The sequence below is a fragment of the Macrotis lagotis genome, chromosome 3 (assembly GCF_037893015.1).
Source record: "Macrotis lagotis isolate mMagLag1 chromosome 3, bilby.v1.9.chrom.fasta, whole genome shotgun sequence".
Taxonomy (NCBI): Eukaryota; Metazoa; Chordata; class Mammalia; order Peramelemorphia; family Peramelidae; genus Macrotis; species Macrotis lagotis.
In genome coordinates, this window is record NC_133660.1 from 173,092,150 (window position 1) to 173,117,735 (window position 25,586).

The 25,586-nt window shown below is 33.4% G+C and overlaps 1 protein-coding gene across 6 annotated transcripts in view; it reads left to right on the forward strand.

Moving 5' to 3' along the window:
• The window catches only part of ATP8A1 (ATPase phospholipid transporting 8A1), a 290,003-nt gene that overhangs the window by 206,954 nt on the left and 57,463 nt on the right, over positions 1–25,586 (forward strand). For all 6 annotated transcript variants that reach the window (XM_074229523.1, XM_074229525.1, XM_074229524.1 and 3 more), the window contains 4 exons: positions 16,777–16,960; positions 17,050–17,160; positions 23,369–23,443; positions 23,566–23,688. In XM_074229523.1, the coding sequence (XP_074085624.1) occupies positions 16,777–16,960; positions 17,050–17,160; positions 23,369–23,443; positions 23,566–23,688 (493 nt within the window). The remainder of the gene's footprint in view (positions 1–16,776; positions 16,961–17,049; positions 17,161–23,368; positions 23,444–23,565; positions 23,689–25,586) is intronic.

The following is a 25,586-nucleotide window of genomic DNA, read 5'->3' on the forward strand; positions in this document are numbered from 1 at the left end:
TGCAGGCACTGACTTTTGCTCTATTTGTTTTTTTAATATAAAATATCTTTTTTCAGCATTTTTCTTCTAATTATCTTTAATTCATATTCTCCCCTTTCCCTTAAGGAATCTTGTCCAGCTTCCTGCTTGGTGCTATGCATGTGGGCTTCAAGCCCACAATTACATCAGGGCCATTAGCTGATTTACATCTCTACGCCTCGTTGGCACCAAGGACATTGGCACTGTGCCTGTTGGCTTTGAGACCACTGGCGTAGGGCATCTCCTTGGCACCTGGTTCAGCTAAGCCCCAAGCACTATGTCAATGATAAACGCTTACCCCTTAATAAACATAACTAGGGTGAAACAGTTTATCATTCCCTTTAAGAAACGGAAAGTGTCCTTAATCCGTTCTCAGGTTCTTGAAATCCCTTCTGTCAAGGGACTCTCTCCCCTATTCTATAAGTCGCTTCAGTCTAGAGCCCCCAGGTCAGTATTGTATAATATTTCAAAATAGTTACTGGACAGAACTCTTTCCAAAGCCTATTTATATTCTGTCTTGGCTTTGTGGTCTTGTCTCTGAGACTTAGTATGCTTAAAAGCACATTTCAAGTCCATCTACACCTAAGTTGCATTCACAATATGATCCTTCTCTGTTCTATTCTTTGTCCTTCAGGCCTCATATCTTAGTTACAGTGATGGAAGGAAAAACAGCCGTCCCATAATAGATAATATAACTCTTAGGCTTCCTTCCATCTTTAGAATGAAATCTATTAGGGCAGCTAGGTGGCCTTGGAGTCGGGAATATCTGAGTTCAAATCCGACCCCAGACACTTAATAATTACCTAGCTGTGTGGCCTTAGGCAAGCCACTTAACCCCATTTGCCTTGCAAAAAAAAAAAACTTAAAAAAACAAAGAATTAAATCCATTGCCATTTTTCCTGACACATCAATACAAGAGAGGAAGAAAATTTGGAAGTGTTTGTCTGATAAAAGTGTAGTGTTCAAGTTTTGAGGTTTTTTCTTAAAGACTAACCATTTTATCCACTTACAGCAAATAATCAATTTTGCAGGTGTGATGCTGCTTTTATGAAACCTTGTCTGTACATTGTAACTATAATTTAAAAATATTATGGGATCAAATGTAGTGATTATTGTTATAATTATCATTCAAATGAAGCAAGAGTTTTTAAGTTCCTCAATAAGAAGTCAGAGATTTTGGAAAATGGACTGAATAACAGAAGCTGAGTGAAATCATTTACTGCATTCTAGATACTTCTTTTTTTCCCCTAAAAAAATTTTAACATATATATTTTGCTTTTACATGACTGAAATTGTGTATTTCCCTTAACTGAATGGCATACACCCTGAAGGCAGACAATGTGCCTTCTCTTATTAGCCAAGCATAATATATTATATAGGGTTGATGCTTATGAATTGAACATAGGTGGAGTCTGTTACTTGGTGAAGATTTCAGCTTTTCTTTGCCAGGACTGGAAGACTCAGTTTTTCTCTACCAGGTAGGGACAGCTAGGTGGCACAGTAGATAGAATACCAGCCTAGAATGAGGAAGACTCATCTTCTTGAGTTCAAATCTGAAATTATCTGATACCTCCTACCCAACAAAGTAATCCCCACATAGATGGTAAATAAAAATCTTGCTTAAATACTTCCAGTTACAGGGAGGTCAGATACTTACTATCTGTATGACCTTGGGTAAGTCATTTAACCTAGTTTGCTTCGGTTTCTTCATCTGTAAAATAGACTGAAGAAGGAAATAGCAAAGAACTCCAGTATCTTTGCTAAGATAGCTCCCAATGAGGTCACAAAGAGTCAATCACAACTGAAAAATTATTGAATAATAGAAAGCTGTGCAACTTCATGTAAATCCCTTCACCTCTCTGAGCTTCTGTAGCCTTCTCTTCTATATGAGGTCCTTGTGCAGTTTAATTTGTAAAGTCCATTTCATCTCTATCTTTTTTTCTCTTTATCATCTTTAAGCCAGAATACAATGTCTTCAATGAGCATTACTTTTATTTAGGTACTTTTTCTTTGGGGAATTGGTCACTCTCTTTCTTGGGTCAGCTTGATTTCAAAAACCATTTGTAATGTTGCTTTGAATGCTCTCCGCTTGAAAGGGTGGGAATAAAATGGTGAAAATTGTCTATGTGAAATAGCTCGTGGCTTCCAAGATCCTCATCAGTCCTGGTAGGCCAGCCTTGAAAATTATTTTACATTTTTTCCTACAGTTGTCAGTTTAGTTTAAACATACTTTGAAACTTATGTTCTGTGACAGTTGGTTGAAAATTGGCTTACAGCCTCCAGCTTTTAGACTGTCTGGTAATCACTGTTCTTCTACATAATTTATGTATCCATGTCTTCTCAAAAAGAGAAGTTAAATTGAAGTAAGCATTTTTCCCTACTTGCAACATTGCTAATCAAAGTTTAATCCCTTTCCAGGCTATTTTTTCCCCCTTCACTCTGTAGAGAGACTCAATTTTAGTAACTGCTGTCACTTGGGACTGACATACCAATCAGAACCTTTCACCTCGGCTTACTAAGGGGGTGCTGCAAGCAGAAAAGAGATCTGGAGAGCCACTCTGTATGTTTACTGCCACAGTGTGAGAAGAACCCTAAATAAAGAGTCCAATTAAGTTCAGTTTTTGGAGCCCTTAGGATTCTCTCTAGTTAGTTCTAAGGAAGGATTCCTCTAAAAATATTCCACTTGAAGGAGAGTCATGAAGTACAAATATAGCTAATAAATGTTCAGCAGACGTTTCATTTCCAGAAAATCTGCAAACGCTATGAATGCCAAGCAGCTGTTTGGCTTGGGAAAGACTTACAAACTGCTAATGAATCCCAAACTCATACTGGCTTCCCAGAAAAGCAGGAATAAAGTTGAAAATGTTAAGCAGGTACTTCCCTCATAGACACATGTGACCAAACCCAGATAAGTTTATAGCTATATAAAATGACCAGATTTTGCTTCAATATAGTAGTCAGCTGTTCTTGCTCCATTGGATTCATTTGCTATTCCAACTCCATTGATAAATTCTGTAGCTACCTTACAGCCTAATACCCATTAAGATGATTTGTTATAAACTGTCCACATTATTAAAAAGGTATACTTTTAAATCATTTCTCTTGTTATTTTTGTACAAATGCAGCCATTAGAGGCTAAACCCATCCAACACTAGCACAACCAACTATATGATTTTGATAGAATACAGTGAGCCTACAAAAAGAAGGTGTTAGTCCCGTCCCCAGTATCCAGTATTACAAAGGATTTCTTTGGATATGATTTTTGGCATTAGTTAAATATGATTTTTTTCCTGTACTTTCCACTATCTCTTTCTTTCTGAACTACCCATTATTCCCAACTTGATCTCCCATTTCTTAATCCTTCCTAATTATCCAAGGTTGTTAATTCTTTTTTTTTACTTGATTTAATCTTTTTTCGACATATTGACACAGTACATAGACAGTTCAATAAGGTTCTGTCCTTGAACTACTCTCTTGTTATTCTCTTGACCTAATCCTACTGATTCTCAACCCTGGCTCATCCCCACTATCCACCTTCATTTTCTACCCCTGAATTATTCACCTGTGGCTCCAAGAAGCTACAACTTGTGAAACTGTCTCACCAGACAAACTAAACTAGACTGAGAATAACTGACACCTTAAACCCTTCAGTGAATAAGGGGAAAGTCTACCCCAAGCATATGAAGACTTCCCCAAGTGGAACAGGAAGATGAAAATAACTTATTCCATCCACCATGAAGGTGACTGAAGCAGACACTGTGGGGGTGTTTTGAACTGGGTCAGACATTGAAGACACCAGGGTTGTCTACTGCATCCCAAGCCATCATCAGTCATCTTGACTTCTGTCTTGCCATTGGACTGCAATGACTCTAGAAGGAAAGAGTGAAGCTGACAACCTTGTGCAACTCTGCCTTACTTAAATCCAATACACGTATAAATCAAAATTGCACTCTGTGATGACTTTGGTCCTATTCAAAAATGAAGGTCAAACAACTCCCTAGCTACTAAATAGTGCTGGAAGAAGTCAAGAAACCTTGCATTATGCTGCAAAATAATTCTATCCAATCTTAATGGGCTCTCTATTGCATAACAATATTTCATTCAGTTTCAATAATGTATTTTGCAGCAAATTTCCAGATCTTTCTCCTTGATCCTATTAGTCTACCTCTATTCCCTTCCTCTTCTCCTACTTAACCAAGAAGATTGAAGCCATTTATAATGAACTCCTTCAACCTTTTTTCCATACTTCAGAATTTCTAGTGCTTATGACCTCTCTTCTCTCCAACACTGAGGATGTGATGATCTTCCTCACTATAATCTTATATGCTTGATTTTCTTCTTTCCAGGACATTGCTTCATTCATTTTCTCATTCTTTTACTCTCAACTCAAACGTCTTTGTTACTCTCTCATACTAGCTCATATATTTCTTCCCAGTTTCCCTCAAACTTATAAATATGGATATCCTAGAGAATTGTGTTCTTGGATCTCATTATGGACACATTATAGATGTTTTATATAAGTGTGTGTGTGTGTGTGTGTGTGTGTGTGTGTGTGTGTGTGGAGAGAGAGACAGACAGACAGACAGACAGACAGACAGTGTATTGTTTGTATGTGTCTGTATATCCATATACATTCTCTCTCTTAATGATCTCAACTACAGTAGTGGTTTCAATTATCACTAATGTGCATATGACTTCCATAAATACACAAGTCAGCAGCCCTAATTTCTCTTTTGAGTGCCTGTTCCACTTTTTCAAATGCCAACTTGAAGCCTTCATTTGTATATCCCACCAGAAGGACTGAAGAGGAGAGTACTGTCATGGAAGAAGAAAATGCCCCAATTTTTTCAGTGAAGTATTTAACTGTTTCATTCATGTTGAGGACAAAGGGATTAATTAAACTCCTTGAAGATTTGGAGTATATAATTTTTTCATCTGCAAATCTGCAGATCAGATGCTTAGCATACTTTTAAAACAAATTTTATCAATATTTTTGTTTTTATATTATATCTTTTCCAAAACATCCCTTTTCAATCACTATCTCAGAGACCAATTGCTTATAATAAAGAAAAAAGAGGATAGACAAAAAAGAAAACAGTTCAACAAAAGTTACACATCTTGTATCATCTTAGTGTTTATTCAATGTTCTCCAAAGGTGGATGTATATTCTTACATCTCTTCTTTGGGGTCAAGCTTGATCATTGTCATTTCAAAGCATTCAGCTCCCTTTTTTTGACCATTGTATTGTTGTAGTTTTCCTACTACTGCTTTTTTACTTTACATTAATTGGTATGTTTTCCCATGCTTTTTCTCTGTTCTTCAGTCTTCCTTTTTTAAATAGCACAGTAATATTCCCATTACATGGACTATACTTGTTAAACTATTTCTAAGCTTATAGGTATCTATTCTGTTTCAATGCCTTCAAATACTATCAGTGTCTTACCCTTAGTAAATATCTTAATTTCTCTAAACCTCAGTTTACTAATATCACCTTAATAGTGGTGCTTTCCTTTAACTGTGTGACCTTGGGCAATTCACTTAAACTCATTGCCTTGCAAAAATTTTTTTTTAAAAAATGGGTACTTTCCTAATAGGAATATTGTGAAGACCAGTTGAAACAATGTATGTAAAAATGCTTTGTGAAACCAAAAGGCATGATATAAATATTAGCAATTATTTTTATTCAAAGTCATACTAGTAGTACTAGACATTGTCTTAAATAGCAAACATTAGGTCACTGGGCCTGTATTCTAGTTTTAATAAAGAATGTACTAGGCCTTTCAATGATAGCATAAATTTTATAAATTCAAAGAATCCTCCTTTGCAAAACATAATTTGCTAGATTAGAACTTTGATATAAGAGATTAATCATACGTTCCAAATATCACCCCAAGTTCAAGCAGTTTCTAAGTTCAGTGTTAATATGTTCAATCACCTAATCTTGTTGCATATTTGTCCAGAATAGTATGCATTTTTGTATTTATACCAAAAGAAAGAATGCCACACTTCTTTGTAGTAAACTCCTTTACAAGAAAAATGATATAGGTTAATATTTATGTTCCCTCAAAAGACCAATATATTGACATTTAGAAACTAATGTGGTTTCCTTCCCACCTCACTCCTGAGACAACACTACATAAAGCTCCCTCCTAATTTATGGATCAAGTGGCTTTTATTGATTTGCCATTCTTCTTGAATACCCTTTTTCTATATTATTTTTGTCAATCAGCAATGTATGTAAAAATATTTTGAAAATTGTAAAAATTATAAAAATGTGTAAGATGTTTCTTTTAATCACCCTCTTGAAATTTTTTTTCTCTTTTAACTTCCATGATATAACCTCAGACATCATCTCATTCAATCCCACCTAAGCTTACATAGGAAGAATCTTAAACCCAGAGAATTAATGTCATTATATGGGAAATAATTAAACTGAAGTGCTTTGACTCTATATCCAGTACTTTAATACTATGTTCTATTTCCTCTAATCCTGTTTCTGTTCAAGTTTATCTGTTCACACCTTGTTCACAAGTTTCTTTTCTTTTTATAAAATCTTAATATTGAATGAAACTTCAGAAATTATCTGGTCCTAATTCTTATCGAATGAAGTAATCCCCGTGAAATATCTTAAATCAATGGTGGATAATGCTTAAAATACTTCAATTAAAGTGAAGTCAGTATCACATTTGCTGGAATTCAAATATATTGGGGATAGTTTTTTAGCAAGTTCAAAATGGAATTGCCTCTAAATAATTTCCACTCCTTGTTTTTTTCTTCTGTTCTGTGGAATTACAAATAGAAGGCTATCCCTATTCCATATAAATAACTTATATTAAATAAATTCATAAATAACTCATAAGTTTTTCCCCATTACCAAGCAAAATAATCCCAAATTCCTTTATTCTTTTATATTTGATATTCTTTTAAGAATTTACCATTATTATCTTCTACCTCTCTAGTCTGCCTAGAGCCTACCTAAAATGTGGCATCTTGAACTCAACACAGTACTTTAATAGTGATCCAAGTACAATAAAATTGTTAAATCCTTTGTTCTATATCCTATTAATGCATTAAATTTTCATTAGGTTTTTTTTTGGGACAGATGGAAACACTTGGACATCATATGTGAATAATAAATGTTGAAATTAATTTGTAGCTACAGTCATACTGTTGTCATATATCAAGTTTACAGGGAATTAAAATCCACAGGTTTTAATTATGAACTGATATTAAACTACTTTTCCCTGTCATTTTAAATTTATTAATATTTTTGAGCCTAAGTTTAGAATTTGTTGTTTATTATTTATTGTTTCAGCATCTATTTTCCAGTATTACAGCCTGAGTTTGTTTTGAAGTTGATTGTGATAACCAGGAACATTAATAAATGCCTTTCAACTTTATATCATCAATAAATTTGATAAGCATACCTTTTGTGATCCATATTCATAACAAAAAATATTATCAGGGAAAGTTCAATTATAAACATTTTGATACACTATAAGGGACTGTCTACCAGGCTTGCAGCCATTATTAAAATGTATTTTTTAAATATTTTTTCAGGCAGGCATGAATCCAATTAATAACTTTACCACTAATTTTCTTAATCTTACCTGCAAGGATATCACAAAAGGCTTTGTTAAATACTCATACATTCTTTTTATCTCCTTATACTTGTATTTCCAGCATTTAAGACTAATACATAATAAACATTTAACAAATGCTGTCTCTCTTCAGAATTCTCCACTCTCTGAGCCCATAGAAATAGATGATAGATAGATAGATAGATAGATAGATAGATAGATAGAAAGAAAGAAAGAAAGAAAGAAAGAAAGAAAGAAAGAAAGAAAGAAAGAAAGAAAGAAAGAAAGAGTTGGTTAACTTTAAGCTTATTTGTAGTAGGCTTGTGATGATTCCTTATATTACACTAATCTGTTTCTAGATGCTCACCTATCCTCACATCAGCCTATCCAAAAGGATGCCATGGCTTACCTTCAAGTTCACCAGATGTAATTGTCAGTATCACAATTTTTTGCTTTGTGAAAATCAGAATTTTACCCTCTCTGATCTTTAACTGGCATAATCTAAGGATTCTTCATAATCCTGGTCACTGTCCTGGTGTCCTCACAGTACGTTAATCCTAGAACTAGGAAAACATGAGTTAAAATCCAGTCTCAGATTATTCCTACTTCTGTGATCCTGGACAAATCACTTAACTCCCTTAACTATAAAATGAGGATAATAATAATTAGCACTCATCTCACAAGTTTGTTGTAAGAATCAGATGAGATATTTGTAAAATACTCAACACAATACTTAGCAGATAAAAGTTAGTTATAAATCCTTGTTCTTTTCCCCTTCTTTTTTATGCAAAGCAGTAGGGTTAAATGACTTGCCCAAGGTCCTACCACTAGGTAATTATTAAGTATCTGAGGTCAGATTTGAGCTCAGGTCCTCCTGAGTCCAGGGCCAGTGCTCTATCCACTGCACCACCTAGCTGCCTTTCTCTTCTCATTTTCTCTTCCTGTCTCTCTCTTCTGGACTCTTTCCAACACTCAATCAATATTTGTTAATTCATTAATTTTCCCTTAGTAAGCAACTATATTCTTCCTTATCCTCAATCAGTATTTACTAGGTGTTCACTTTCCCTATAAACAAAGCAAATTAAAGATCAAAGCTCCTGTCTTTTAGAAATTCATAACTTTTAAAAGGAACAATAATCTGTGTGATGTTGGCTAGATTTCTTCCCATCTGAACTTTAATTTCCTCATCTTTTCATCAAGGGACTCAGTTCCCTTCTAGCACTAAAAGTCTATGGCATCTCACTCTAATGTGAAATGGATAGCAAAACCAACTATTCAAAGCACCATGCAAGTCCCAGATGAGTACTTGCCTTCTTGAAACTTGTGTACCCTTTAGCTCTTGGTCCCCCTTTCCTTTGAACTAAAAATGATTTTTACCTCTGTTGTCAATAGTGAATCTATAGGTTCTTAAATCCTCTTTAGAACTTTTGGGTGAGTTTATCAGGCTCCAGTTGCACCATATACTTACACAAAGGCAAACACAAACACATACACGTTCAGATCACACCATATATGTACACCCTTCACATACACACACACACACACACACACAGTACCTTACCATATTGTTTTTCCACTTACAAGGCATATTTGCAAAGAAACATTGCTATGAATGCAAAAATCCACAATTTAAAAATAGGTCTTATTTAAAAGCAACATTCTGTCCATTATGTTGGAAAGAGGGGGAAGTCATTTTTACAGAGAGAAGCAAAATAAGTTAATAGAAACACTGCCAGACTGATGTCCTAATTCTGTATACTTAGAAATTGTGTGACCTTGGATAAGTCACATAATCATTTTTGGACCTCAGTTTTTTTCATGGGTAACATGAGGGAGTTGGACTAGATATTTTTTAAAATTCCTACCAACTCTAAATTAATATTTTGAACTGTGGACATTTATAAAGGGACTTTATGGATGTCAACTCATTTCATCTACAGGAAAAAATGTTTCAAATTAAGCATATCTTTTGTATTTTGAACACTTTTTGCATTGGAATTTCTTTCTAAAAGTGAACTTTCTGAAGAAATAACAATAGACTCACTTTGTATATTGTTACAGATTTAAATAACTGTGATAACACGTTATATTAATAAATCTTAGCTTTGGAGGATATAGAGAAAAGGCAGTTATAACCCTAACTATGTATCTACAGTCTTATTAGTCAATACTTGAATGGATTTTATATATTGAAGATTATATAAAATAACTTTTGGGAGATAAGAGGTTCCATTTTTTCTTTTATTCTAACAATTCAATTCTAGACACTGATACTTTCACTGATATGTACTGTGGCACTTGAAACAGCTTACATTAAGAAGATTTTCTAATTTACAATAATTCAGAATTTCTTTTAGGGTCTTTTAGATGTCAACATAGATTCAGACATCAATTAAAGTAGTCTTCATCTTATATTTTTCAAGGAACATTTGAAAAAGCCCTCTTAAGTTGAGTAAAAATCAAAAAAAAAATCTAGTTATTACATTAAGAATCTCTTCCTCTCATTTTGTGAATTTCCTCATGTAGTCAGCCAAATTTAACTCACTGAGGAATATTCTGATAGTCACAAGGGGAAATCTAAGGAAGTTTATCAAAAAAGAAAATACAATGACCCCACATTAAATCTCCTGATCTCTGAACGACCAGGGTGGTTCTCACTCTTAGTAAACTCAAGATATTTTCATACCTGAGAATAATGAAGTCAAGCCAGATTCCTTTGATGTCTTCTTATGGAAATCTCAAGGTCTTCATCTTTCAAAAGTAAACCTTGCAGTACATTTAATGATCACATTTTTATCAGTTAAAAAATATTTGAAATGTGCCAAATAATCCATCTCACACATTGTGAAGTCACCCTCATAATATCAAATTATTGAACTGATGTTTTTGAAATGCTAAGAAGCATATGATACTATTTACCAAACAGAATTCTTTAGATTCTCTCCTGAATCCATTTTGACCTGCCTTTAAAAAGCCCTTTAAACTATTTCTCTATAAGGTTAAAGACTTTCCTCTCTATTTTTCGCAGGATGTTGTTTATTGTAGATTTTTTAAAATATTATATAAAATATAAGTGATTAATTTTAATTAAACAACTTTGTGCAAAATGGTATTAGGTAGTTCACCCCATATAACTTTTTCTATCAGTCAGATGGTATGTTTCTGCTGCTTCTAAGTAGTGCTCAAAGAGTGGTGAGAGTTGCTGCACAGAAAATAAGAAAAATAATGAATAACATGTGCAGGAACTGCAGCCAAAATAATATCTGAAAAACATATTGCCCTTTTTGTACTTTCAAGTTGTATTGCAAAAGACCACCCTCTGCTTAAGGAACCATGGGGAAAGAAAATGGACTTTAAAAGTGCAAGCTGAATGAGAAGTTGTGCCCACAGAGGCTCTTAATGGTATTCCCAAGGAAGAAAAAGGAACCAAGATAGTGGTTCAGAATTGTGAATCATTTACATTTTTACATAGAGCGTGAATGTAGACCTTTCCTGAAAAATGCATACACAGATTTTATGATGGTTTAGAAGCATACATTTAGTCAGGAATGATTTTTATTCAAGTATCACATTTAAAGGTTTTGTTTTTTTGTTTCTTTCCTCTTGATTGAATTTTGTTTGGGAGATGAAAATCTGGAGAAGCTTGAAAAGGTAACTTGAAATGTAATGAAGCTGCTCCAAGACACATAATGTGGGATAGTGTCCCAAGAAAAAGCACACATGTTGAAAGGAGAGAGGGAGAGACATTCATGAGCAGAACAAGAGTTGGAAAGAGTTTTGCAGTTAAGCAAGTTACATTGAATGTTTGTTAATGAATGAGCTTGAAGAGGTAGACACATTTTGAAAGAGAAAAAAATAAAAGACGTAAAACTATCAATGGAAGTCTTAGTTGTAAGAATATAAATATCATAACTTAGACCCTGTCTCAGTAGAGATAGTGGAATGGGTTGCCATTCACTTCTTCAGTTTATTTTACAGATGTGAAAAGTAAAGCCAAAAGGGTTAGATGACTTGACCAGGGTCACATAGTAAGTGTCTGAGACCAGATTTGAACTCAGGAAGATGAATCTTCCTGACTCTAGACCTGGTATTCTAACCACTGTACCCACCTGGCTGCCCCTAAAACTATATATGATTACTGTAAAACACAAAGCCGAGCAAATGAATGTATAAGTCTGAAATTTTTAGCAATGAGTAGGATAAGAAGAAAAATGAGATAACCAAGACATAGAATAGAATAGAATGACAAAACTGAAGAGATATTGACAACCAATTAAAATAAATTCAATTAAGTAAATATTTTATTTTATTTTATTTTATTTAAGCCCTGGGGATACAGAAAGGTGCAAAAAAAATTTCACTGCCCTCAAGGGGCTTATAATCTACAAATTGGGAATGGTTAAAAGAGGGAAAAGCATTGATATTAAGAGGAGTTTGGAATGGCTTCCTATAGATGAAGTTAGGGAGGTCAGTGGTCAGAGTGGCAGGGAGAAGCTTTCCAGGAATGGAGGTCAGTCAGAGAAAATGCCCAGATCATAGAGCTGGAGGGAACATAGCTAACAATTATCTTATATATGAGGAATCTTTGGGTTGGCCGGTTTAAATAACTTGCCCAAAGTCATGGTGACAGAAAAGGTGAATAATCTCATTTAATTGAGATCCTGTTGCTACAAAATCAGGCCTTTCCCTTGTACTACACACACAGTCCCATAAACAAGCTGGGTGAGAATCTGTTCAAGGACTACCCACACAGGAGAGCTTTGGAATCTTTTTTTTCCTCCAAAACTTTAGTCCTGTGATAAGTAAGGTCTACTTATTCTAATTCTTTTTCCTCTGATTATCTAAATGAAACTCATCTTTTAAGAATCATCAAGAGCTGAACATCTAATTTGTCGTAGTCCTTCCTAATTTTATGCCTTCCATCTAAATTGTCTATTATCTCTTTGAATGTCAAATCTCTCCCATTCTACTTCAGGAAGACAGGCTTACTGTTGGTGAAGAGTGAATTAGATCACCAAAATTCTTCAAAGTGAAACTGGATTTGAGCTAAAATAATCTTGCTTTGTGACCCAGAGGTCTGACTTCAAGGCATATGCTTCCAAGGAAATCAAAGGAAAAAAAAGGCAGGGGGGAGGGGGTAGCAAGGGGTTTCATATATACCATGATATTCCTAGCAGTCTATTTGTGGTGGCAGAGAACTGGAGTGAGGCAACAGCAATCCATGAATTGGGAAATGGCCAAAGAAATTGTAGATCCATGGATGTTATGGGATATTACTGCACTCTTATAAGAATCAATAAATATGAAAAATTAAGAGGAACATGAAGAAAATTATAGGAACTAATACAGAATGATGGTATAGAACTATAAAAAATACATGAGTACAATAATAGTATGAAGAACACAAATATAAAATTGAGTAATGTGTAATCATAATGACCAAGGCTAGCCCCTGGAAAAGAACTGAGAAGTGAATAGAGGACTTTGAGTACAGAATATTGCTAAACTTTTTCCCCCTCTTTCTAAAGGATCTAAAGTTCCAAAGGATAGCTCACTGACTAGGAGGGGGAGAGTATTCAAAAATGAATGTGATTTTTTTTTTAAAAAAAGCATCATTGAAAATGAAATGTTTTTAAAAAAAATCAAATATGCCCTACTCTCCTCAGCTCAAAGGCCACTTTGTCTTTGAACCCTTTCCTAATGTGCCCCAGCAGAAGTGATCTTTTTACACATTCCTGACTATCCATTTTAACCCTCCTTTTACACTTTTACTCTATCATAATTGTGTAATAGTTTGTTATCTCTGTGTTAGATAATATTCATCTAGCATCATACACTGCCTTGCGTCTAATTATAATGAAATAATAGAAAGTTTTGCTTTCTCCTTGAAACTTCCTTTTAGTATTCAATCTTCAACCCAGATTGTTTGGCTTGTCTTCTCTGAAGCCCTATTGCCAAACTGCAAACTGTTTTCTAATTGTCTAATTGTCTGTTAGTTTTAGGTAGATTGCAAACTTTGTGAGGCCAAATATTTATTCTTTCCAGAAGTGTTCAACATCAGTTTATGTTCACTAAATAAGTTTCTTTCATAATCTAAAGAGAACCACATTTGGGAAGCAGTTTAGTTCCTTGCATCCCAAGCAAGCCATCCAATCTTAGTTCTTTCCCCAGATTTATAACTGCCCACCCCTACCCAGTGGCAGCTGTGTGGCAGTGTGTTGTAATATATGTTGTGCTGGGGTTGTGTTATGGGGATGGGGAGAGGTTGTTAAAAAATTAGTATTCCGTGTTGGATTACCATGGATTGGTGTGTAAAGACCATTCATCTCTGGTGTGATTAGAAGCTGAATTCTTGGGCCAATACAGCTGATTCCCAATCTAGGAATCAACTTGAAGTCCATAAGTACTGGTGACCTAACAGTCTTGACCAAAAAAAGACAGTGACCATTCTGCCTAGGAGAAGCTAGGCTATGCAGCTGGATAGAGCATTGGACCTGGGGTCAGGAAGACTAGAGTTCCAATCTGGTCTCAGATACTTAACTATGTGACCCTGAACAAGTCATTTAACTACAGTTTGCTTCATTTTCCTCAACTTAAAATTGAGATAAAAATGGGATTGCTGTGAAGATCAAATAAGATATTTTATGAAGCCCAGAGCAGTGACAGATGCTTGATAAATTTTTCCTTCCTTTCTTCTAAATGTACCAATCATTAAAGTAGAAGATAGAAATTAATCATCTGAGATTAGCTTCTTCTTAAAATTGTTAATAATAGTTCATCACATTTTATTCAGTGTGCCACTTCAGCTTAGTGTTTTAGCTCCTCAGCAAGATGAAATATATTATAGTTTGAATATATTCTAACACCCAAAAAGAATGAAAACTTGATAGGAAATTTTAAATACTCAGGCTGATTGATCCATGATAATTCAGTCTTTGCTTTTCAGATAACTTCTTTGTTGACACATCTGTCAGTCAAAGTGGTGTAATGTGGTAGTGATAACTTGATTTGGAGTTAGAAAACTGAGTTTTGGAGTTGACTTTGCCACTCATGTTACCAGGGCAATTTAGTTTTTCTCTTTGGTTCTGTTTCCTCATTAATACACAAGAAGATTGGAATAAGTCATTCAGGTTCTTCCCAGTTCAAAGTCAAGGATATCTGGTCTCTTCAGAACATTTAACCTTATCCACTGGGTCTTCTTATTTACATTTATCATTGTTACAAAAATGAAGCAAATTAAGTAAAAAAAGAATGAAAAAATATTTTGGGGAAAATATATAGTGAAAGATTTCATCATCCAATATGTGCTCAGGATTTCAATAATTCCCTTATTCTGTTTAGGGCCATATCATATTTAGACCATTCACATACACACATATGCACACCAATTTATAATAGTGACTGAGGAGTCACTCATGATATCTTTATCAACACCCTAGTTTAGCCTGTTAGTGAGGCAAAAACTTGCCATAAAATATCATATCCAACTTCTTGAAGTTTCATGTTACCACCCATCAACTATATAACCAATATTATGACAAAAAATAGAATACATATTAGAGTGCAAAGATGCTTGATCCATTAGTTCCATATCAGATCATTTCTATACAGAATGAATGCCAACATAATACAAAGATAACTGAAGAATAAGCAGTAAAGATGTAAGACTACAATCAGCAGCAGCTGCATCATTGTTAATATTTATAAAAAGTATCTTCCAAGCCCCTTTCATGTGGAATTTCATTGAAGGGATAGTTCAAATACTTTGACATAGTTTTGGAAACTTTGGAATTAAAACCAGTCACCAGCCCAACTTAGGATATCTGACAAATTGACATTTTTTAATAAAAGTGATATCCATTCCTAGAGATGCTAAGACAGTCACAAATCAACAACCCCATCAAAGGACAGATACAGTTTGCTGCAAACCGAGGACCAATTATTCTACTTATAATGTCAGAAAAATTGTTTCCTTTTCTCAGTTATAGCTTTATCCAGCATCATAAAAAGCTTCATTTCTAAATATAACAAATAACATAATCAAGTAGACATTTTTCATTCAAAAAATAATTATGCTATATTAATTCCTAAATGATTCTGACTTTTCCTCATACTTTGTGTGTGTTAAGTATTGCATAACATTTGATCACCATCAAACTTTTGTGAATCAATTAGTCACTTCTTCCCTTCTTTTTCTTTCCTATGAAATCCCTTAATAAGAATGGACTAGTCATTTCAAAATTAAGTAAGCTCCTGCACTTTCTATGAACCCACTTATGATTGTCTTGGGTGTTATTTCTATGCTAAAATAGCCTTAATACATTTTATAAGATGGTGAATGATTTAATTTCAGATCAGGCCCAAAGTTAAAACAGAATAATGTTGCATAACAACATTGAATTCCTCTTCCTCTCACTTAGGTTTTTAGCAAAGACTTATTTTTTTTTTTTGCAAAATGTGTCAATCAGAAGCTACGGGAAATAGGGGAATAAATAGCTGTGCTGTAAATAGGCTTCTGGTTTTTACTGACATGGAATTTTCCAAATTCTTTATTGTATTTAAGGATAAGTGAAAGAGTCAGATAGTTCTTTACTTTTAAAGTGAAATATTGAGTGAATTCTTTAATGCATATTATAGATCTGCTTAGATCAGACCATTGAGTTCAAAAGTATTTTATGTGTGTTAGTCATAGTTAGGATTCATAATGCTATCTGTTTGAATGTCATTCTGCAATTTTTCTAACCTTTGTTATTAGATTCAGAAGTTTGGAGCCACCTACAGTTTTTAGAAGAAAAAGGCGATTGCTGTACCAAAACTGAAGTTTTGGCATAATTTCTTCTTCTACAAGTTCATGCAAATATAATTCTGTGTTAGAACTTTGAAATTTAGGCAACCAAAAGAGCATGCATGGCTCTAAGCCTGGACCTAAATAGTAGCAACTCACTTAAATATGGGATGTGTTTCAAAACTTTGAATTTTTCATTTTCAAAAAAATTTTTACTAAAAAAAAATAAGGGCCAAAGTCATGTAAAATTTTAGAGGCCAGGGCATTGTCACTGAATGTTCTTCATGTCACCAACCATTTAGATATAGTAATCCTTGGCCTAGTTTAGAGCAGTTGGTTGGTTTCAGAATGCTTTTTTTCAAAAGTCTGAGTTAATTTTATTTTCAATTAAAGGGTCTCACCTCTTCAAAAATCTGAAGTTGTAGAGATGGTTAAAAAACAAGTTAAAGTCATAACACTGGCCATTGGGGATGGAGCAAATGATGTTAGCATGATTCAGACAGCACATGTTGGTGTTGGTATAAGTGGCAATGAAGGACTTCAAGCAGCAAATTCTTCTGATTACTCCATAGCACAGGTAAGATTTTGCAGCAAAGGATGACCCTTGTTAAATTAGTTCAGTTATAAGAATGGAATCTATTGATAATTTTTATATTGTTATTTCAGTTCAAGTATCTGAAGAACTTACTGATGGTCCATGGAGCCTGGAACTACAACAGAGTTTCCAAATGTATCCTCTACTGTTTCTACAAAAATATAGTGCTCTATATTATCGAGGTAAGAGCCTATAAAGTGTATTGGCACAGCTAAAAGGGCAGTGGGGTATAGAGTCACAGAATATCAATTCACAACTTAGCTCTGAAATCTATTACTTGTGTGAGTTTGGCAAGTCATCAGGCCCTTAATTTCCTCATCTATAAAAATGAGAGGAATGGATTAGATAACCTCAAAAAAAATCTTTTGATTCTAAATTTATGATCCATCTTTCTTGTAACTTTTTATTAGGAAAATCCACATCCAAATTTTTAAAAAATATTAAGAACCAAATGAATTACCATATTAATTCTATTAAATTTTTTTAAAGTGATTTTTCTGGGCAATTAGGTGGCTCAATGAATAGAGCACTGACCCTGGAGTCAGGAAGGCTTCCAACACTTAATAAGCACCTAGCTGGGTGACCTTGGGCAAGTCACTTAACCCCATTGTCTTGCAAAGAACAAGAAAAAATGATTTTTCTTATCCTAACCAAAAAAAAATAATAGTTAAAACTGTTGAAAAATCTAATGTGCTTCTGGCAGGTGTTTAAAAAAGAGAGATTATTTATAAAATGCACTTATCACACAGTGTTTGAAATATATATAGATGCATATTTCCTGTTGTTAAAAATGGAAACTGGACTTTTTTATCAATAGAAGACATATTGGTCCTATTGACAATATGAGAATAAATAAAATGTAAATATTTTGCCCAGAACTCCCTCTTCAGCTCAGCACGGCATGTCCATTTGCCCTCCACAGCTCAGGGTAAATCTTCCATCTTCCACTACAATCAAGGAATTGTTAAGTCAGATTCTCCCACCTCCTCATAAATCAACCATGTACTCTCCTGGAGCCTTTTGTACTGCTGGGTCCAAAATTTGTGCATCAGAGAATAGAGGGACTTTATATTCCTTTACTGCATAGAGAAAGATTTAAAAAAGCAGTCTGACAAAATAAAATGAGAAAATATGATGTGATATGTAATGTGCCACCTAATGTCCCAATAGAGATGACCAATGAGAAGGCACATGAATTATCTAACTGTTTAATTTATTTAATTTAGAAAAAGCTGTGAATTCAATGGTTTTAAACTATGGCAGCAGGAGTAGAGAAGAGAGAGTTCTATTTGAAGTTAAGAAGAAGCGAGTTAAAATCCTGAGTCAGACACTAGTTTACTATCCAAAACAAGTTACCTAACTAACTTCTTCCTGTCTCGGTTTCTTCATCTATAGAATTAGAATATTTAACTTGAAGGTCTCTAGGGCTCATTCTGACTTTAAGTCTGTGTTCTTTTACCCTATGATCCTAAGCCTTGATGAGAAGTGTGCTGCATAAAAATGTTAAATGAACTTCATTCCTTGCTCTAAAATGTAAAACTGAGAAATGCTTTAAAAATATAAATACCATTTATGTAATGACCAGTAAAACCAAACATGGGGAGTACACAAACCAAATAATTATCTTATTTTAATCGGAAATTTATGGTAATTTATAAACTTATTCACGATTCTTCTCTCCTATGTATTGGCCTGTTTTTGTCAAACAGCATAATTAGGCTTTCTTGAACACCTCCCCACAACACACACATTAAATCAATCCTTCAATAGAGAAGCAAATATTTTTAGATAAGCATTATTATTATTGTTATTATTATTTCATTAATCTGAATATTATTACCTCCACTCTCTCAATTCCTCCATTTCTTCCTATTTTGAGATTTTATCCCATGAACCTTCTTCCAAAGGTCCACCCAATAATCTAGAGGCCTCTGTCTTTTATTATTTTAAGCTGAACATTCTATAGCATTCAGACCTGTTTCAAATGCTAAACTAAACTCTCTTTATAACTACTTTGTTCCTTTGTTAGTCATACATTTTTTTTTGTCAATCCTTATATATACAGTTCATTGTTGGGAACCTGATACAACTTACATTTATAGCACTGTACATCTTTTCCATTATCTTTCCATTATTCTTCTAAGAGCATATTTTAAGTTTCATAACCATGTAAGAATTTTGGTATTAGGGATGGGCTTTCATAACATCAAGCAACCTAGGAACATTGAAAGTGCCATGGAGGGGCAGCTAGGTGGCACAGTGGATAGAGCACTGGCCCTGAAGTCAGGAGTGCCTGAGTTCAAATCCAGCCTCAGACACTTAATAATTATCTAGCTGTGTGGCCTTGGACAAGCCACTTAACTCCATTGCCTTGCAAAAAAAAACCCTAAAAAATAAATAAAATTTAAAAAATTAAAAAAAGAAAGTGCCATGATGTTTTATGAAAATTTTTGTTTGTACATAATTTTATCCAAACTGTATCATGCAGCCCGTCTAATTACTTCATTATACATACATATATGTATATGTGTGCATATAAATTTCTTAGATAGATGGCTATTCATGGACAGTGGGCTGAGGTCAAAGTAATTTAGAAGGATGATATTGGACTAGATTACACTAATATATAACTTAATGCTTTAAAAAACAGACTCTGGTTCCCCATTTTCCTAATTTTTCTCTATCCCTTACCCCAAATTTCAAAAGAATGTCTCCTAATGGATTTTTCTTATAAAACTCCTGGTAGAGGTCATGGGTTAAAAATGTGTGGAGTATAACTGTGGCCAACAATAAATCAGTTTACAAAAATATAATTTAACAAAATGAAGCATGAAAATTATGGCTAGAACTTTTATATGAGTCTAGATTATTTGACATTAAACAATTAAGTGTCTCCAATTTAGGGACTAATGGAGGGAAAATGAAATATTTTTTAACCTAAATTAATGATAACTAGGTTTGAATGGCCTGTTGTATACTCCAGAGGGTATGTGATTCAGAGCTGGTTAGTCTCAATTTTACTTGGCTTTGAATTTGAAAGTTCATCATAAGAGATTTAATACTTTAATACTTAACAAATTCTTTACACTCTAAAAGGAAACAGATTATAAACCTTAGGGAAATCTCATTTTAAGGTATTTTCTTTTAGAATATCATGAAAATGCATTTTAAAGAAATGTAATTCTGCTATCTTGGAAACAAGTTGACGTTTCAAATCAATTCCCAGATACCCAACTTTTGCCAGCTAAAACAAGTTCTGCAGATGTTAATGGCTCATGTCAATACTGTGAATGAATAGACAGAAAATACATCATTGAATGTCCCTAGTGAGGACAACTGCCAGTCTTGAATCTTTCCTTTCAGTTTTTTGTGCTGATCAGGCGTGGGAGCTGAGAACTCATTGACTATTTGTAAGCTGCTGTTTAATATGCAGAAATGCTACATCAGGAACATGTCTGTGGGGCTTTTGCTGCCACGCCTCTGTTGTGCCTTGGAATTTAGAAAATAATACAGAGAGAGACAGGTCTGAAATTTCTTTGCTAACCAAAAAAAATTGTCTTGAACATTGTTGATTACTTGCAAATTATTTTTATAATTGTATTTTCTTACATTCTTTCCATCTTCCTTTTTATGGAAGGGCTTATTGGAAAGAAGGGTCTGGATGGACAGGTATTTGTTATAATAAACTGCTCCGTTCCTTTAAATTGCAGTCAAATACCCAACTCTCATTTTTCATATGAATCTCAATGTAAAGTAACTGCAAATAACAACTACCCACCAGCACTAATATGTTCATTCAAGTTATTGTCCCTCTTTGGAGAGTTTGCTTTAAATAATATAGAATCCCTCATGTTCTCATTTCAAATCCCTTGATTTTGGTTCAATTCAAGACAAAACTTTAATGTTTTTAATGTGCATTTTGGCATTCTCTTATTATCATGTTATTCCTTAAACTGTCTTAATTTATGATGCTAAAGAAAACCGTGAATAGAAAAATATTTACAAGGTCAAAGACAACTGAAAAATGATTTTACAGAGTTAAATTCCTTACTTTGAAGAAAAAGAATTTTTGCTGATTTGAACTGTTTGTAATTTAAAGATCACTAATCAGATTGGTATTACTTGAAAAATTCTATTTACATGCCATTTTTGTACTTTTATTTACTGTATTCCAAAATGATATTGATATGCAAATACTAAAAGGCATTTTGTAGAAGGAAGTGAATTCATTTCACCGTAACTTTTAGTAGGTAAAATAATAAAGGTAAGAATGTGTTGACACTGCCGATTACAGTATCTCAACACTTCTACCACAAGGTCTTTGGTGATGCATTTTTAAATTGCAATTAAAATGTAGCGTGAGCTTAGATGTGCTAGTTTAATTTGAAAGTTGGAACTTATTTTGAAGTTTAAAATTATTCAAGGAACTATTGATATATGCGTAACTCTGTAGTTTGGTTTATTTTATTGGTTTATTTGGTTTATTTTCTGTCTATATTACCTTTTTTATCTCTACTGATATTTGTGTAGAAACAAGAAGCTGCTATTCATATTTCCAATTTTTTTCTTTCTCTCCACTCCCCAAAATAATTGATTCCTGCAGTATTACAGATATCAGATGTACTTGTAAAGAAAAATCTTAAGTTAAATTATATTCATTTAGTGAATTTGGTATGCAAAGACATCAGTCCTCTTCACACTGCAAGAGCTTGGAAAGATTCCCCATAGTCTGTTGAGACTATAATTGAAAGTTTGTTTTTTTAAAGGCCTTGTATATATTTCCATGATACTCTAAGAACTCTGAAAGAGCTTCTTAGTATGTATTAATACAATAGGCTGTAGTGGCTTTGAAGGGGGACCATTACTGTCTCAGTGGGTATCACAAATATGTATTTACATAATCCACATTTTCAAAAGGCCAAATGTGAAGCACAATAGACAGCATTAAAGTCTGTCTCATCAATTTGCGTATACTTATGCAAAAAAAAATGTTTTTTAAAGCACAATCCTGAAGAATAACCTTAGTTCAAATGGAGACGCCAAGATATTTCATGTTTGCAGGGGAAAATTCTCTCAATCCCATTATGGCACACTGTTCAGAGTTTCTAGACAAATAACATGCACAGTTACAATCTCAGCTTTAACTTTGAAAGTGCATGCTTTTTTTTTTTACCATTTATGTCATAGTCCAACATAATTTAGACTTATTTTGTGTATACTCTTGCTACTTTGTTGTCTTTACTATCTGATGAGGGCAGCATTTGTTTTTATATATGTTCACTCATTCCCTAACATGATAAAAAGGAGGAAGACCAGCTTGCACACAGGAGTCTTCATCTGGGGGCCAGCCTGGGCACATATTGATAAATGGTGAATTTGTAGCAATTCATGCTTCCATAATGAGGTTAAATGAAACGTGAAGTGTAGCAAAGTCTCTGCAACATTGATTCTAAAATTCACTTGACCAGCATGTCAGACCAGCTTTCTTTTAACAGGTTTTGTTTTTGGTTTTTATGTAATCTTATTGCTGAGTCAACCTCTCTACTGTTCCAGATAAAGTTGATTTTAAGTTATGGGCCTGCTCTATTTTCACTATTATAAGAAATCATTTATGAATTTAGAACTCTAATTCCTTCATTAAAAAAACTTTTATTATGCAGTTTTTCCATTTAACTTGAATATTTTGAAGGGAAAAAAATGATTTTTGTTAGATATTAGCATTCCAAAGCCAGTAGTCCAAATTAGAGAATAATTGCAAATATAAATGCTGCTAGGAAAATATTATGCCCTAGTAACTAAAATGAACTTTTCTTACCAAAGTAGGAAATTTTAGTTTAGAAAAGTCAAGAACTTAGGTTTAAATTCTGTGTTCTAATTCATCATTTTCCAAAAGTCTGTGTTAAAGTGTAAAATTTTTGTGAAGTGTCAAATTTCATCACTACAAAAAGTGTGGGGCATGTCATTAAAATAAATTAGCACAAGGTACCTGAAATACTTCAAAACCTCTTATGAATATATAAGCACATGAATTTCTACATATACTTTAATCTTAATGTGCCTTTTTAAAAAGTTTTTATTTTATTTAAATTTATTTTTAAAAGCCAAGATTGAGTTTTTTAATACAAAATTATTTCTCAGCTATCTTTACTCCACATAATATCAGGTTGTAGTCAGCAAATTATTTATCTTGGAAAATGTTGACCTAAATATTAAATGCCTTCTAAAAGCATCCAGTTAAGCAGAAAGATAAAGTGAAAAATAGAAATACTATTTTGAAATCTAATTGAAAAGAGCTGGTAAAATTTTAAATATAATCTCAGTGATTTTAAGTAGGATATCTTAACTAACAAACTGACAAATTTATATTTATGTTTTATTTGTCTTTTTCAGATCTGGTTTGCCTTTGTGAATGGCTTTTCTGGACAAATTCTCTTTGAACGCTGGTGTATAGGCCTTTACAATGTGGTATGTTCAATATATACACTTCTTACACTTGCTATCACCTTGTGATAGGTTTCTTCATTTAGCTGCTTGATAATGATATCTTATGCTAAAAACTTTAAAAACTTATGTTTTATCTGGTATAGATGTTTACAGCAATGCCTCCACTCACTCTTGGAATATTTGAGAGATCTTGTCGAAAAGAAAATATGCTGAAGTATCCAGAATTATACAAGACTTCTCAGAATGCATTGGATTTCAACACAAAGGTAGTGGGAAATTCACTTGCAATCTTGATACAATTTGTTTTATGATTTGGAAAATTTCTAGATTCTCATTTGGTATATGCCTTCAAAGGATGAAATTTTTCTTAGACTCATAAATAATAAGTAGCATTTCATGATGATCATGATTACATACATAAATGTGTTTGTGTGTCTGTATTTAAGATAATATATTGGCAGACTTTTTTTAAGTACAACTGCTATCAAACAGTGTTTGGTTTTTACTAGCTGGTTAATGAAGCTGTCTTGGGTAGTCAGAATGATTGTCCTTTTGGCCTTCTGTTCTTATGTACTTTCAGTGTTGTGTGGAAACGGATTACTGACCTCTGTGGAAAAGTGAAGCAAAGGACAATGAGGGCTGTCATTAAGTTTGTAGGAGGGTGGAGCTTTATATCATTCTCCATTAATTTTGGGTCATATAAAATTATATTGCTTTAATTTAAATTTCAGGTTATATTTATGGCTTTAAATATTTAACTTTGAGGAAGACTATAGAGATAATGACATTCAACTTTGCCAAATCACAAAGGTAGACATTAAATTAGATAGGGGGCATGAACTATAGTTTTCACTGATATAGGTAGCTTCCATATGAGGTACCAAATTCTGCCACTGCAGGTTATTTATTACCTTCTCTTCAATGTTCAGCCTCAGAGTATTGCCTAGAACACAGAGATTTAAGTGATTTACCCAGTCACACTATTCTCAAAGCCAAACTTAGCTCTTCCTGTCTTGAAGAACATCCCTTTTTTTGCACTAAGCCATGCTATCTCCCTATTAAATTAGTCTATGCGAAATATTTCAATCTAAAATCACATCTTGGAGTTTATAACCTATGTCACATAGGAAGCACAGGCTTTTACCATCTAAATAGCAAAGTTCTTGAGTGCTGGTTATTTGCCCCTGCTCTATTCTAGGTGTTGTTCTCATCTCCCAAATCTTCATGGCTTTCTTCTTTGTTCTCATATCTGGTGTTTTATATTCACCATTCTATTTATCAGTGTTTGTTTTCCCTCCATACAAATATAAATTCCACGTAGGGAGGAAAGAATACTTATTATAAAAAATATTTGTGCCCTATTGAAATATTAGCATATATGAATTTTGTCATTATTATCATCACAGATATACTTTGTATCTTGTAATTGATACAAAGTTATTTCATGTGTAATATAGTTTACTTTTAATTCATCCCTATATAATGTATGTGTATATATTTTAGCATGATTCTAATGAATAGTGAGATCTGCCAATATAAATAGTATCTCTTTTCACACCAGCCATGTAATGTCTAACTCTTGTAGCACTCTGAAAAGCAGATGTCATTTTGTTTTCAGTATTGAGTAACAAAATGTGGACTAAAGGGAAAAGAAATGGTTTATATGCCAAAGTTCAGATGCAGAACGTTTTATATTTTTATTTTCCCAAATATTTTATTTTTTCCAATTACATGTAAAATTGTTTTAATATTTGTTTTTTAAATTTTTATTTCCAAATTTCCTTTCTCCCTTCTCTTCAACTCCTCCCTTCCTCTATTATTGAGAAGGAAAGCAATTTGATATAGATTATACATGAAATGCAGTAAACTTTATAATGTAAAAATATTTTGGATATCTTTTATATTCAACTACCTGATTATCTATTGTATTTTTTCATATTTCCATAATTACTTGCTTCAGAGATAAAATTCTGACTTTCTTTTCGTGATGACATATAACTATTAGAAAGAATATTCTAATTTCTTCCACTGGCAATAAAAAACTAAAATCAAATTATTTGTAAATATTCTACATATAAGGTTGGTGATTAAATAAAAACATACCAGATTGCCTTTCATTTGGTTGTGAATATTTAGGTTTTTATAAAGGAATGAAATCAAGCAT